The sequence below is a fragment of the Brienomyrus brachyistius genome, chromosome 7 (genome assembly GCF_023856365.1).
Source record: "Brienomyrus brachyistius isolate T26 chromosome 7, BBRACH_0.4, whole genome shotgun sequence".
Lineage (NCBI taxonomy): Eukaryota > Metazoa > Chordata > Actinopteri > Osteoglossiformes > Mormyridae > Brienomyrus > Brienomyrus brachyistius.
The window spans coordinates 17,041,815-17,057,242 of record NC_064539.1 but is presented as its reverse complement, the minus strand read 5'-3'; the positions used below and the strand labels follow the sequence as shown (position 1 = coordinate 17,057,242).

Genomic DNA, 15,428 nt, shown 5'->3' with positions numbered 1-15,428 from the left:
TTCGATACAGTTGCCAGACTTCCCAGCAGTGGGCACCCTAGCAAGTTCAGCCCAAGGTCAGATCATTTACTGCTAAATCCGTTAAAAGGTACAGACCTAGGTGAGCATGTTAAATGTTCATGTTCACGCTAGCATGATTAGGAAAGACTGAACATGTACGGCTTTGATGAAAGGGTGAGCAGGCAAAAGCCACTTCTCTCCAGGTAGAATATGGAAGCATGAATTGGGTTTGCAAAACTGCATCTGAGCAAACCACAAAGGTTCAAAAGCAATATCTTTTGGGCCAAAGAGACCATATTTCGATGGTTTGCTGGTTATCGTACTTGTCCACTGACTCTTAATTTGTAGTTTCTCCACTTCTAGCCCCTCCCCCTCCCTTCTCTGGAGCTCCCCATTGGTTTATGCTCATCATAACTAGACGATAGTGAAATTTGTCAAAAGCCATTGGCCACTTGCGACATATCATTCCTCACGTACCTAGTGCTTCGTAAATGTAGTGTTTAAGTTGTAAATGCATGAACTGTGATTTGTAATTGCAACCTACACATCATGAACTCGTAAATTGTGATTTGTAATTGTAGAATGAGGATTGTACTCGTGAAAATGAGGCGGCTCATAGAATTATGAGATCATCGTGACATTTAAGTGCGATTACTTTAGACATAAATTTATCTCTATACTCCTGGACTGCAACTGGGGAAGCCTGAGGTAACCGAAGGTGCTCAATGGACTGAAGCAAAGCCCTAAAGAAGAATGGGTAGAATGATGCTAAAGGCAGTTATATACGACTCTAAATGATAGTGTGCATTTTTCCCGCAATTGGTTTCTGAATATTGAAATTTAATGTTTCTGTTTTGTCACCCAAGGTTAGATTTATTTGTTTATGGCCGTTAATTAGGACACAGCAGTTATGTAGGCCCCGACAAACAAAACCATAGAACTAAGGGGGTACCTTCTTTTCCCATGACTGTACATCCTGTGCATTTACAAACGGTTTACTATAAATACCAGATATTTGTCTTGAATTTAGCATAAATAGGTTATAAGTCCAAAAGAAAACAAAATAAAACCCACCCCAGATGTATGGCTTATGAAAATATATATAATTTAATGTAACATGTGTTCCTAAGAAAGTCAGCATTGCCCTTTGCACCAGAAAAGAGTTTACAAAATGGTTCAAACTATTCCTGGCTATTTTTATATTTACTTCAGCTACTTCAGCACCACTGAAAGCATAAATTAATGGTTTGAGGCAGTGTTTCTCAAACCGGTCCGCCGGGATCCCCAGGTAGTACACAGTTTTGCAGCAAAAACGTGGACAGTCTGGCAGGGAGCAGGGAGGCAGTAAAAACATGGAACGTCTGCGGGGATCCCAGAGGACCCGGTTGGGAACATTGGTGTAAGGAAGTGCAAGAAGAAGAAGTACGGTACCTGTCGTCGTTTTGGAAGGACTGATCTCCCAGGAGTAAATCCCGAAATCGATACCGAGGAGGGAGGGGGGGCACCTCGGAATCCACCTCGGCCATTTTCAGCGTGGAGATGTCCAGTATGATACCGGTGTTGCTGCTGTTGTTTTTCTGCACCGTCTCAAGTGAGGGCCTGCAAGGTTGAAGGCAGCGTTACATTCAGCCTCCAAACTTCCCTCTACTTAGTGTGGAGCTATAAAGGTTCCGCCGTTAAAGAGAGTTGTTAAGGAAACCAACCCTCCTTAGTGACCGCGGCATGTTTCCTGTAGACAAAGGCTGCGTCTGCCCTGTTTGTGCATCTGTCTGCCATGATTTTTCTTTCATATGACCATAAACGGTCATTCGAGCTGTTTCATTGTCCTAAGTGCAATTATAGTTCTGTAATGAGTTTGAACAGGGGGCTAATTGAAGGCAGGTGTGCTTAATTGGGCATGGCAGATTGGAGATGTTGCTCCAGGAGAGAGAAAGAGTGGAGGGGTGTGTGTGTTTGCTGGTTGTATGGCTCTCTTAGGGAAACGCTGAATGGCTTATCACTGGGAAGTAGGTAATTCAGGTCCAGACCGAGATTTTATTTCAACCAACAAGTTGAGTATAAACAGTCACAATCTAGGAGTACTCAACTGGTGGTTGAAACTAAATCTTGGTCTGGACTTTCAGTCTCTGGACCTGAACTACCCACCTTTGGTAGACTCTGCATGCGCTTTTCAGCAGTGGAGAGGACATATTTCAGGGTGTGACCGGGGCATCAATGACTGCCACACAGAGGGATGCTGAATTTTATTATTGTTTTATTTTCCCCTGTTTTTTAATTATTCTGTAGAAATGATGATCTATTGTACCACCCCCAAGTAAAGTGTCATGGGGTGACTCTGTTGTGAAAGGCGCTATATGAAAAAATAAACTGAACTGAATGTATTAAATCAACGACTTTATTGACTGTTAGTGTATAGTGTTCTGTGAGAGGAGAAGGTTATCAGAAGGGGTTTCTTAAAAAAAGCTCTCATTGCCCCTTGAGGAGTGGAAATTAATCTTTTACCAGTCGTTTTTTTCTAAACGTGGCTCTGTTGCATGCAGTGCACAGTGTGTGTGGTTAAGCTGGACAGACTTTCTGATGTATTACAATTTTATTTTAGTTTATCTGAACCATCACATGGGAAACAGAAATAAACACAAAGCAGGCAGATGCCGTTACATTAATATTCAGCCTGTAGTGCTTTTGAAAGTGATTTAAACACTTTTTTTTAATCGGAGGGAGGTTACGTCCAAAAATTTGATATTATTGCATTAATAAAAAAAGGCTTGAAACAACTGGCTTCTACGTATAAACTTGGTTATAAAATTACCATTCATATTCTAACATCTAACTATTACCGAATCATTGGAAGGGTCTTCTCCAGATAAGAAAATAATTAAAATATGGCATTCTGAAAAAAAATACTCATTTCACACTTCACAGAAAAGATTGCTATGTGAAATGCATCGTTTCAGTTCAGTATTATGCTAGCTACATTCCATAACTGGCAAATCGGTCGTTTTTACTGTCCCTTTACGTGACAGTATTTTGCACACGCGTCAGTGAAATCATCCCCATCGGGAGATAATTTCGCACAGTCTGTAAAGGGAACCTCCACGCTGCTGCGTTGCTCTTCCCCCACGGACATACAGAAAACATGATGCCTGAATCCATGCGGAAATGCGGCTTAAGGCCACATACAGACCTGGTATTATCTTCATCGGTGAAAGTCACAATAATTACAAATGACAAGTGTCTGCAATCTACCTATAAACCCCATGCAACGCGATCGATACATTTATATTCCAGTATATTTAAATATATGCATTTTTTAATAGAGTGTATCAATGACATGCATTTTCTTAGAAGATAATTACCAAAACATGTTTTCTTTCCTGGGGAAGAAAAAAAAAGATTCAAAGCTCGTTATTTTCGACAAAAGTGTTTAATTAAACAGAAATTGGTGCTGAAATTTAATGGATCCCCTTCACTCAGCCATGCAGGTACAATAAAGGTTATCAGGGTGAGCAGGCGTGCTGACACCCGAACAGGGGGTGCATCTTGCTTTCCTTGGGGGGGGCCACGCTGAGCGACATTCTGCATGCGGGAGATTGACGGGTCAAGTATTACCTGTCGCCATGGGAACACGGAGAGTGAGGTGGTGGGCTCATGACTGCCTCTTGAAAAGAGGAATTAAAAAAAAAAAACATAAATTAAAGCAGAAAAGGGGAAAATAAATGTAAAAAGCCGTTAATCAGCCATCCTTCGCGTCATCTTGAGGCGTTTTAGTTAGTCTCCTTTCCCGCGACCTGTTTACCTGCAAAGTGGGTTTGCATTGTGTTTCTGCGATTAACAGCATTGATCAGCTAATTAGGCATAAACAGTGGGTGAAAGACATAACTGCTACAAATATGGCTTCTGGAGATGTGGGTATTGATAAAGCTCACAGACAGTCAGCAGGACTTCCCATGAAGAAATACGCTATTCCTGAGATCCCAAGTTCTCCGTTTCCAGTGTGTGGAAGAGAAATAATTAGCATTTGTTCCACTGGTTACATTTCAACAGCCTGTGTTACCGAGACAAGTATTTTCCAATATAAAGAAATACAGTCAAATACAATTACAGATACATAAAGGAGAGTCACGCAACACAGTTGCAGAAACCGTTTTAATTAGATGCTGTGTTGTCGTATTAGTAATAGAGTAACACATATAGGAGCACAGGGGCCCTGGACATGACAGGTGTTGTATAACACAACTTATGTTACCGTAACTCCATATCATGTCATTCACTGTGAGATATGGATTAATTACCAGACCTCAAGAAATGGCTATGAAACAAATACATGAAGATCAAATACCTACCCTTTGATAGATAGATAGATAGATAGATAGATAGATAGATAGATAGATAGATATTTTAGATCATAGCATATTTATGTCCAGTCACATCACACATTACGCAGTATATTTTGAGGTCATTTCTGAGGTCAGGCCAATGATTCTCTTCATTTATATCTGTTCTCTAGGAAACATTAAACTTACAAATGACACATTACCCTTCAGTGACCTGTTATGCAAATATATTTGTTTCAGTAATGTAATACTGTGTAAAAATATTTGTTTACAGAAAACACTGCTCTATACTGTTTTATAAGAAACACGCAGGGTAACAGTTCCTTCACTTTAATAACTCGTCCACATCCAATATGCATGAGGAAGCCAATTACTCACTTATTCCCTTGTAATAGGACTAAAAATCCGTTCAGGGAAAGTCCTTCAGGGCTGGTGCTGTGTCAGGCTGCCTCAGACAGGCTTGGCAACTTTTGTATGAAAACAGAGATTTTCAGACCCATTTGAGTCCTGTTTATCTTCATTGGTTTTCTGGGGAACAATCAGCATTAGCCAATCCTGAGCCTTAATTTTAACCTCCCCGTATCAAATTTACTGTTTATGTAATGATGTAAATTGATGCATGGCAGTTAGTTATCCAACTGGCAAATATTTATTACCTACAAATTATGGAACATGAAATAAAATTACGTTTACTAGCGACACCAGCAACCCTAAGGTGCTCCTCATCCATCCATCCATCCATCCATCCATCCATCCATCCCTTTCAGCTGGGACCACATCCTCCGCTAACACCCCCTTGACCTGCAGAAACTCGCAGCAGGTGCATGTGACGATTGTCAAGTCGGAACCCCCAGCTCGGCAGCCCAGTACCATAACGTATCTGCCCAGCAACAGGGTGGGAGATGGGCGACATCCCCATGTGTAAGAAATTAGGTGTATCAGTCCTGCCGGTTTAGCCAGAAAGCAAGGGCCAGAGAAAGTCTGTACCTTGCACCGCTTCAACAACCAGCTCGAGGAAATAGGAAGTAACATGTACAGTAAAGCCCTTCTCAGGATGCGTGTGTCTGCGCGCGTGTGCGTGAACAAGGGGGGGGTGTGATTATCGTAACCATTGAGGGTATATGTGAAGGATGCCTTTTCGGATGGGACAGCAAGGATTCCTCTCACAGCACTGGGGCAGCAAATACGGTCCTTTATTTATGGCTCTGTACTGGTCCAGTACGTGTAGCATCGTTTTCCATTACAGGAAAGGTCAGGTGTACCTAGCTGTATGAATGGGTAGAAGCACAACTAAACAAATAAAAAGGTAAATCTATATAGAGAGAAAGAAGTGGCTCCGCAGTGGTTCTGTTTAGCGCTTTGGGTGCCTTGAAAAGCGCTATTTACAGTGAATGTAACTTTCATTCATTCATTTCATAAATGCTGTGGTTTATTTCAAGCCTAATATAGCCTACATTCGAAGATCCTTTTATTTTATTAAGCATACGGCTTATAAGGAACTCCGAGTTGCCTTTTCGTGAAAGGTTATCCTTGCTGTACATGGAATTTCTCTCCGTCATGCATAACGCAACGTGACAGCCACGACTGAAGGAGGGTAGCCGCCTCAAAGCCCTATTCCCACCGGGCTCGGTGCCCACCGGGAGAGACGAGCCTTTAGGTAGGCAAGCAGCAAAATGCGCGGCATTAAGGCTGCACTGGAGGGTAACGCGACTTCTTATTCGATGATTTTACACAGGGGTACATGAGATCATGACATATCATTGAAAATACATCATGGATAATACAACATTAATGATAGTGGGGAAACATTCGATGTTATAGGCAAAGTTTTATTTAATGAAAACAATGTTTTAATGAAAACTACTGCCGGCAGCCCGAGATGAATATGGGGGCCACGCTTTACAGTAAACCCCACCTCGGGCTGCATAAGGCTGCCTCCAACTCTGGAAATTTATCTTAATGACATCCCTAATGTCAAATAAAGACACTGCTTTTCTCTTCCGACATGTATGATACTGAATCAATTAATCCAAAAGGAAATCACTTGTTTACCGGTACGGACTACGGCATGATTTAATTACGCTCATAAATCGACCTACATGAGAGAGATTTACAATATAACAGACAAGGTATTTCCCACCCCCCCCCCCCCTTCGTTTTCATACAGCCACCGGTAGGATTATATCAATTTCCCTATAAAAAAAAAAAAAAAACAGTGGAGCTTTAAACTGATTTAACTTTTTCGTTTATTTTAGGACAGCTGGCCCGTTGCCTCTCAGACTGACCAGGCATCATACCTGCAACACAGTAATTCAGTATGACATTGGCATGAAAAGCCCAGAGTCAGGGCAGAATCATGCACATTTCATTGAGGAACGATGCATATTGAAAAATGCTGAAATGCAGATAAATCGTTCGTTTTAGCTGCATTTAAAGGGTAATAGTCATACCTCCCTACGCTCGATTGCAAATACCGATCAAGGCAGTGTCGTCACGAACACACAAATTATTTTAATTGAACTATCAAAATAGAAATTGAATGGTAACAAGTAAATCTCTATACCTGGCTGTGTGTTCGTGCGCGGTCCCATCATCGTAAACAAACGTCTGGTTCGTATAGCATTCGCTACACATTTTGGTTGGAGCTCCAGCTGACTCGCAGTGGAGAGCAGCCGATTTTAATGTCCCTTCCAAAGCTTCCTTGGGAAATTGCATCGGCAGCACGACTGTCAGTGATTTCTTCCGTGGAGGATGCTGTCCCAAGATGTCAGATCCAGGTTAAGTTTTTCACAGCATATATTCAGCTTCCATTCGTCCACTTGATTTTAACTGGATTGTTAAAGAGCAAAAAAAAAAAAAAAAAACGAGCAGCGGTTAATTCAGAAATACAGGTAGAGCTACTAGAAGTTTAAATGCAAATGCAAACAGAATGAAAATGAATATGAACCTGTATTCTTTCTTGTTGCTTGAGATATTTAGGCGCCTCTTCCCAGACACTAAAAGTATTTCGAGCACAGACTGGAAATGCATCTCTTTCCCGACAGCATATGTTTAGTGTATGAAGCACATTGCGCTTGTAGTCAGAAAGGTATCCTGCTTATAGGGGGCAATGCGTTTTATACATGCCGAAAGGCGCCATCTACTGGAAAACCTTGAAATTATTTATCATGCGTTTTTATCACGGGCAATTGGTGCTTTTCATTACACCCCTACGCACAGAACTTGTTCCTTGCCAATAAATCAGGAGTAAATACATATTTTTTAAAATATAAGATGCTTGCACAAAAATAGCTCGTGTTTCAAGGGTGTTTTTTGAAGGGGCGGTTGCAGGGTATGAGGATACCTCAGAAATTGTTACGCATCATAACACGCCAATGGTGATTATAAAGGACTGTAATAAAAAACCCGGGTTTCGCGTAGGTCCTGTAATCCCACCCCTGGCGCCGCCCGAGGTGCTAAATAAAATTACACATACCATATAATATATTGTGTATTAAACAAACCATCTTAAAATTTACCGACATGCTGAACCTTAAGTCTAGTGACTAATGCTGGAGTCAAATAAAACAAATAAATAAACAGCGTTTTGGTATTAAGTAGATAACTCACAGAGACAAGGAAAACAGAAAATCAATGTCTGATTCAGAGTGACAGCACAGAATGAGCTCTGTCAGCCGGAGCTTATTTTCTTGTCACTATTTAGCTGTAAACCTGTGTGAAGTCTGAAATTATTGTAGTGATCCTTGTCGTCTCAGCGAGAGGTTGAGTCATGCCAGGACTTTGCTGCAGCTTTCATGGCTCAGGAGGCCAGGGTGACCCATGCGTAACAACACTGTTTGTGGGAAGTTTTCTCAGTGAGATCTTCCCTGCATGCCTCCTTTGTAAGCAAAAGCCTGACATAAGACCAGTGGTGGCTGTGTAATAGCCTTTTGTGGAGCCCTTTGCTTGTTGGTGAAGTGACTGACATGGCCGGTTTGAATCTTGTCGGTCCATCCCTGACATACCTACTGTATTATTTTTCTAACAGACAAGAAGGCAGCGTGTGCTAATGTATACCGATGCAACTATAACTCTTTAATTCTGTATGTAACACTGATGAAGATACAGTAGCAGACATTGGCATTGTAACACTTTACTTAAGGCCATGTTTTTCATAATTTATAGCACATTCATAAATTATAATGCATTCATGAAGCATTATAAACATGGTATAAATCTTTATAAAAAGCCATAACACATTATAGCCATATGTATTATGCATTATGACTGCTTTATAAAGCTCTCATCTATAATGCACTATAGATACTTTTATAATGCAGTACAAAGCATTAATGCTTATACTGATCATTATAATGCATTATGAAGGTATTTATAGTTCATTATAGACGAGAGCTTCATAAAACATTCATAACGCATAATAAGTATGGCTGTAATGTATTATGCCTTTTTATAAATATTTATAGCCATGTTTATAATGCTTTATTAATGCATTATTATTTGTTATTAATGTGGTTATAAATGACTAAAAACATGGCCTAAAGTGTTACCTAATGCCCTATGTGCCAGTTTCCTGCTAGTGGAGTAACAATGTGCGAGCAGAACAGCGTGTGCAAGGGAAGGTCTTGCTGCAGGAATGGCAAAAAAGCGGATTTCATTGTTCACTTGTCAGTGGGTAGACAGGCCCAGAGATTCAGCATCAAAGACCATGTCTTATAGTCTGCCCAGTTTGGGGAGTTGGGCCAGTTCCCTGGGCAGTACTCTATAAAACACAGTGTGGTTACCAGTATGCCCAGTGTTACTGCACTATGAAAAAGGAGGGAGTGCTTCTGGCTGATGCAAGCCCACTGCCAAGACCCTGAGTTGGATAAGTAGTTAAATGATTGATGGATGGATGGATGGATGGATGGATGGATGGATGGATGGGTGGATGGATGGATGGATCCGGGCAGATATGGACTGTCCAGAGCCCTGGTAACTGTTCCATACTATAAGAGCTCAATCACAAAACAAATCTAGTTACACTTTTACATGTCCAGTGCAAATATTGCCCATATTTAAAAAAGTGAATAGCTTTGAAATACAATCAATTCTCTTTTCCCTTGGTGCTGAAGAACAGCAGATATCATGCAAAATATCCTTTATATTTACAATTATGCATGTTCTTCACCCCCCACATCTACTTCTGGAGAGTTAAATACAGGATATATACCACTCATACATTGAAATGCATATATAATTCACACATTAGTCTTTACTGAGTTCACATGACCACCAGAGTTACGGGCATACTGTAGGTTTGGTTTCGACATCAGTAAGGACCAAATCAGCCCCAACTCCGCCGCCCCTAAACACTCACTGTACTCCCACATTATTGGTAGGGAGGTGTCCCTGCAGTCTGTACCCAAACCTACACTCTTGTCTAGGGCGTTTAGACATCGTATTTCCAAAATGTCTGAAGAACCGTAAAAGCAGTTACAAGATTTACCAGCCTCATGAATATTATGGTTCCTTGGGGGTAAATAATCTATTGCTGTGGAAAACGGTTTTTGCACTTTGCACCAAATGTGTCTCTTTGGCCTTAGACTAAAAAACACAAATGACACTGAAAAATGGGAGATGAGATATTTAGCACTGGGCTTTACTCCAAGGTGACTTTACTTATATATTTGTTTGCTCAGCAGTTTAATTTAGAGAATCACTTTGCTCCAGTCTTCTTGGAGGGATTTTAGACTGATACTCACTCAGTTGAAATATGAAATATAGACGTATCCAAAGCTTCAGTTATACAGTGAGCAGCATCACACTGCATTTATGCAGTTCCTGCAGCTGCCCCAGGTCACGCCCCTATTTCTCTTATCACAAAAGTTCTTCATTTAATTGTCTGTGACACATATTTGATCTGTTTAGTGCCACCTGGAATTATAAAAAGGTGCCACGTTACAATAAGGCTGCCCATATAAAGGGTTTATGAATGCTTTATAATCTGGGTATTAATTAGGTTGTAACACTTTGTAAATTATTAATAGACAAGTGTAAACAAGTTATAACGCAGTTTTCTTTTTATTAATGAGTTACTACTATTTACAAATGGCAAATGGGAGCATTATCGAAATAAAAATAATTTGGAACATTAGAAATACAAATTAAAGTATTAGTCACCGACTCATTAGATATATAGTATTTCACTGTATTACACAAATTGTCGCTGCAATAATAAAATTGGTATTGCATGAAGAGCAAAAATGACAATTGAGTTAATTATCATAGTAATTATTTATCCACATTAATTATCTGCAGTTTAATTGGTATCATAATGTTTTGATTTTTTGTTGCTGTACAGTAGGGGGCCCAGTTGATTTCTTTTGCTAAACACGGATAGTACCAATCAATATCAAGACCAGTGTGATCACAAGCTTGTGAATGGCATCTAACTGCATGAATTTCTTTTATGATCATAAACCTCTATGGCTTTCAAATCTGGCATTCTATCAAAACCTCTCAGAGCCACCGTTAATCCTTTAAAAACCATCAAGGAAATCTGATAGAGTATCAAGCATGAGTTCTTTGAAAAAATGCACCATGACCACAAGCCTGTAACCAAGACCTGAGATATATTTTCCTTCTTTCAGAAAGGTCATTTCCTGAGTTTGGTTCTGCGTGTTTAAACGCTTGCGGTGTGCCACTGTCTCAGGAATGCTATATGGACGATAAGACGCCAGTGTGACCAACATCTCACTGAGTCAAAGGGTATGAAGAAGAAGCTGCCTAACTCCTTTTAGTTGCTATAACAGCCTGTACTCTTCTGGGAAGGCTTTCCATTAGGTGTTGGAACATTGCTGGTGGGACTTGCTGCCATTCAGGTTGGGTATTGAAGCTGGGTGATACTACAGCTGTCCCAATACTTTTGTCCCTATAGTTTAGCTGTTACTCAGCATAGATTAAAATCCCTGGGTGGTTCGCCTGATGCCATTTGCTCCTGACGACACCGTCAAAGGCTTCCGGGCTGAAGCTTTCAGAAGTCGCGAGGTAGAGGGAGCACCGGCGAGGTCCGCTATCCATACCCACATGCCAGGAACGCGGTGAGGCCGCTTTTATCGTGCACAGCGGAGGACAGGACTTCTGACAGCTGCCCTGGGGGGACAGGGGGTGGGGAGACGCTGAGGTCACAGCATGTTATGCTGTGTGTAGGTAATGTTCTGCTCAGGTGAGGTGACATGATCGGGCGCGACCATGAGAGAACAGACTAAAGAGCAGAAGCTCTGCCTGCTCAATGGGGATCGTGATCTTTTCTTCCCAGAAGAGCAAAAAGGTGCACTAATTCACTGATGTAAGGATTTATTATTAACTCTTCATTTTCAAACTAAGTTACAGAAAATATTTAAATATAAGCTGGTCACAAAACTTAAAAATGACCCATCCAGCTCGAAATCGCTCCCTGCACTACGCATATATTTATTACATTCTATTTATTTAGCAGCTGCTTTCACCCAAAGTAACGTACATTTTTGACTAAGCAGGGTCAGATAGCCCCTGGGGCGACTGCGGCTTTAAGGGCCACGCTCAGGGGCCCGGTGTTGGAATTACAGGCATAGGGCCCTAAGCCGCTCAGCCATACAGTACAGCACCCCGGAAAAAAGACAGAACGGAACCAGTGACATAAAGGTTCCCATCACTGGGCGGCTGCAGTCCTCTGCTCTACCAGCTCAGCTATTGGCTCACAGTCTGCTGAAATCCTCGGACATGAGAAGCCTGAAACAGTTGTTTCCGTTACCAAGATCTCCTGATGGGAAGCGTGAGACTCCATGTGCCGATTCTCTGCAGTGAGCCGTGAAAAATAACGTAAAGAACCATAACATTTCATGTTTTTTATTACCGAAAATTCTTCAAAGATGCCAAAATAAAACCCCTTTAACAGTCACACATCCTCAATAAAATGTTTTGTGCATGTATTGTTACCGTGATATACCATGTATATTGGTTTGTGCGTCCAGTTGCACTGTTTGTCATTTCAGTGTCCAGTGACAATGAAGAGATTTGGTTTGGTAATGACAATAATGAGTAATAATCAGGGCAAAACTCTGGCAATTCCAAAGCGACCCGGCGTCTGCTGAGCAGTAAGAGGGGGTGCCAACCTCCAGCATTCCCAGCACGCATCTCATCACCAGCAGACCTTCCCAGTGCCTTTGGAGAAACCAGACTCCTGCCAGTGTGCGCATGCATATGCAGAAGCGATGAATCACTCACACCTATTTTATCATGCCAATGCGTCGCATCAGAATGCGCAGTATAGATCGCATAAGAACACCCACACATATACAATCAATCATACTCTGGACTCACTTCAGCTTCTCAGATCCGTGCTTTTATAATGTGAGAGAAAACCTCTCGGTTCGACTTCCTTGAGAATCCCCATTTCCTCCTGTACCCACTACCCCCCCCCCCCCCCCAGGCCACCCCCACGATGGTCCCAGTGATCCTCAGGACATAGAGAGGACTGGACTACCTGACCGTAATCCCAAAGCAGCACAGCTTCCTTCCGCATTCAGCTATACACTGAGAAACATTAACACTCCATGCTGAATTAATGACAGGAAAATATTTCATTCTGGAATTTCGATTGAACACATGAGTCACCTCATTTTGGACCTGAAGCGTTATGCTCTGGAAGAGTGCCCTTTAATACATCCACATTAACAGTCTACATTTTCATCTTCAATTGAGATCCATGTTAAAAATAAACTCAGAAAAGCTTCTGTGTGAAATAAGTCCATTAAAATTCCCAAATTTATTTGTATGAACTTGGAACAAACAGATGCATACTGTAGCTACTCTGACATTTTTTTCTGACTTTTTAAACTAGGAAAAGTTTACACAATTTTGTTTATTTGAAGTGAACTTTGGTTCATTGTGTAACACAATGTCCTCGTGCCGAGATTAGCTGCCCTGGTTCTGTGTGTGTGTGGGGGGGGGGGGGGGGGTGGGGGGGTGGAGGGGTCCAAAGGTCCAAAGGTCCAAAGATATTTATCACTGGTGTCACTGTGCATTCTCTGAAGCACACTTCCTCTAGGTGTTTGGCCAAGAACCCAGTTGCAGAATCTCACAAGATTTGAAGACAGAGGAAAGTCAAATTTTCATTTAACATTAAGTGTTTCAAGAGTTGCACATAGCAAAATATCCAGGAGACAACTTCTCCACAGACACTAAATCACAATCCATGGACCAGCCGTACAGTCCTCCGGCACTTCAGACACTCAAGTGGGTAACAGCAAGACACAAATGCAGCTTAAATAGGGCCCTTAGTGGGTACAATTGTAAGCACTCTGTTCCCCAACCCCCTCTGGTGGCCGGGTTGAGACATGACCATTTAGGTATATTCCTCTCCCTAGATCACCCCCTTTGTGTTTGGCCCCCTGTGACGCACTGGAATTCGTCCGAGATGTGCTTCAGTGCCACTGCTTCCTAAATCAAGCTTCTGGTATCCTGCTTTGCGTAAGTAAACTTGATAGAACTGACCAATGACTTCCCTGTTTCATTCTTAAAAATAATGCGAATGGAAAAATTGTCAAATTTGTTTGCTGAGTTTTTGCTTTTAAAAATTTCAAATAAAAAGCCAGGCAGTACTGTAGCTCAGTGAGATGCACTGTAGCTCAGTGAGATGCGTAGTAGCTCAGTGAGATGCATTGTAGCTCAATGAGGTGCACTGTAGCTCAGTGAAATGTACTGTAGCTCAATGAGGTGCACTGTAGCTCAGTGAGATGCATTGTAGCTCAATGAGGTGCACTGTACCTCAGTGAAATGTACTGCAGGTCAGTGAGATGCACTGCAGGTCAATGAGGTGCACTGTAGCTCATTGAGATGCACTGTAGCTCAATGAGGTGCACTGTAGCTCAGTGAGATGCATTGTAGCTCAATGAGGTGCACTGTAGCTCAGTGAGATGCACTCTAGCTCAATGAGGTGCACTGAAGCTCAGTGAGATGCATTGTAGCTCAATGAGGTGCACTGTAACTCAGTGAGATGCATTGTAGCTCAATGAGATGCACTGTAGCTCAGTGAGATGCACTGCAGGTCAATGAGGTGCACTGTATCTCAGTGAGATGTACTGCAGCTCAGTGAGATACACTGCAGGTCAACGAGGTGCACTGTAGCTCAGTGAGAGGCACTGTAGTTTAGTGAGATGTACTGTAGCCTCACATCACTAGTGTTGGGGGGTCATATTTTGGCACCACTCCTGTGCTCTGAGTTTGCAGGTCCTCCCTGTATTAGTGCAGGGTTCCTTTTGGTACTCTACTTTACACCCTGGGCGGGATGCCAGCCCAATACAGGGTGCAGAGATAATCAGATAAATCAGACAGGCGGAGGGTGAAGGGACTGTTCCCTCAGCGGGACTCGCCACTCCCATGGAGCTTCCTGCCGTCCATCATACCTGCTGCCCAACTGCCCGTATCCATCACCTTCCCTGCAGCATCACCCCAGCCTGCCTGCAGCCCTGAAGCTAATCCAGACCACCGAACAGGAAGGGTCCCAGTCCTGCAGCCATCCACCTATGAAGAGTAACCGGATCCGAATGGGAACATTTGCTGCCTGCCTACCTATAAAATGACGTTTGAAGGCCATTTGGTTTTAACCGGGGGTGTGAAAAAAGGCCCTGCTTTTGAAGACCTGCCTGAGTATGAGTTTTCCCAAGTACAATAAATGAGTGGCTGCCCACCTCTGCAACCCAGAAGTGCGAACGTCATGCATCGAACACCCAAGGCTAGAATTATAGCACTCAGACTTTCATCTGCATGGCTAGTCCTGATATTTTAAGTGTCCCCAGAAAGCCTGGCTTTAAATCCTACGCTGCGTGGCACGATGCTGTCCTACAGCTAGTTAGACTGAGATATCGATTTGGAAATCAGAGAGGCACGCATAACAAAGGCTTGCAAAGGTGGTCTTGGAAGATTTCAAAATTACTTTCTGTATGTAGCATCTTTTGTTAATGTATCTGGACTTTTTGTTGTCCACATTGTCTTTCTTAATCAATGGCTTAATAGGCTGAACAATAGGAAGATCAGAACAGAACGGACAGATTGCAATAAGAAACAAAATGCGGA

General features: G+C 42.1%; 1 protein-coding gene across 3 annotated transcripts in view; it reads right to left on the bottom strand.

The window, feature by feature from the left end:
• The window catches only part of kcnt1a (potassium sodium-activated channel subfamily T member 1a), a 72,471-nt gene extending 65,057 nt beyond the window's left edge, over positions 1 to 7,414 (bottom strand). For 2 of the 3 annotated variants that reach the window (XM_049019710.1, XM_049019711.1), the window contains exons 1-3: positions 7,282 to 7,414; positions 6,898 to 7,163; positions 1,432 to 1,599 (exon numbers count right to left, since the gene is read on the bottom strand). In XM_049019710.1, coding sequence (XP_048875667.1) covers positions 1,432 to 1,599; positions 6,898 to 7,049 — 320 coding nt within the window. In that variant the 5' untranslated portion in view covers positions 7,050 to 7,163; positions 7,282 to 7,414. Of the gene's footprint in view, positions 1 to 1,431; positions 1,600 to 3,609; positions 3,659 to 6,897; positions 7,164 to 7,281 lie in introns of those variants that run through there. The other variant, XM_049019713.1, reaches the window with a different exon arrangement.
• Between the last annotated feature and the right edge of the window lie 8,014 nt (positions 7,415 to 15,428).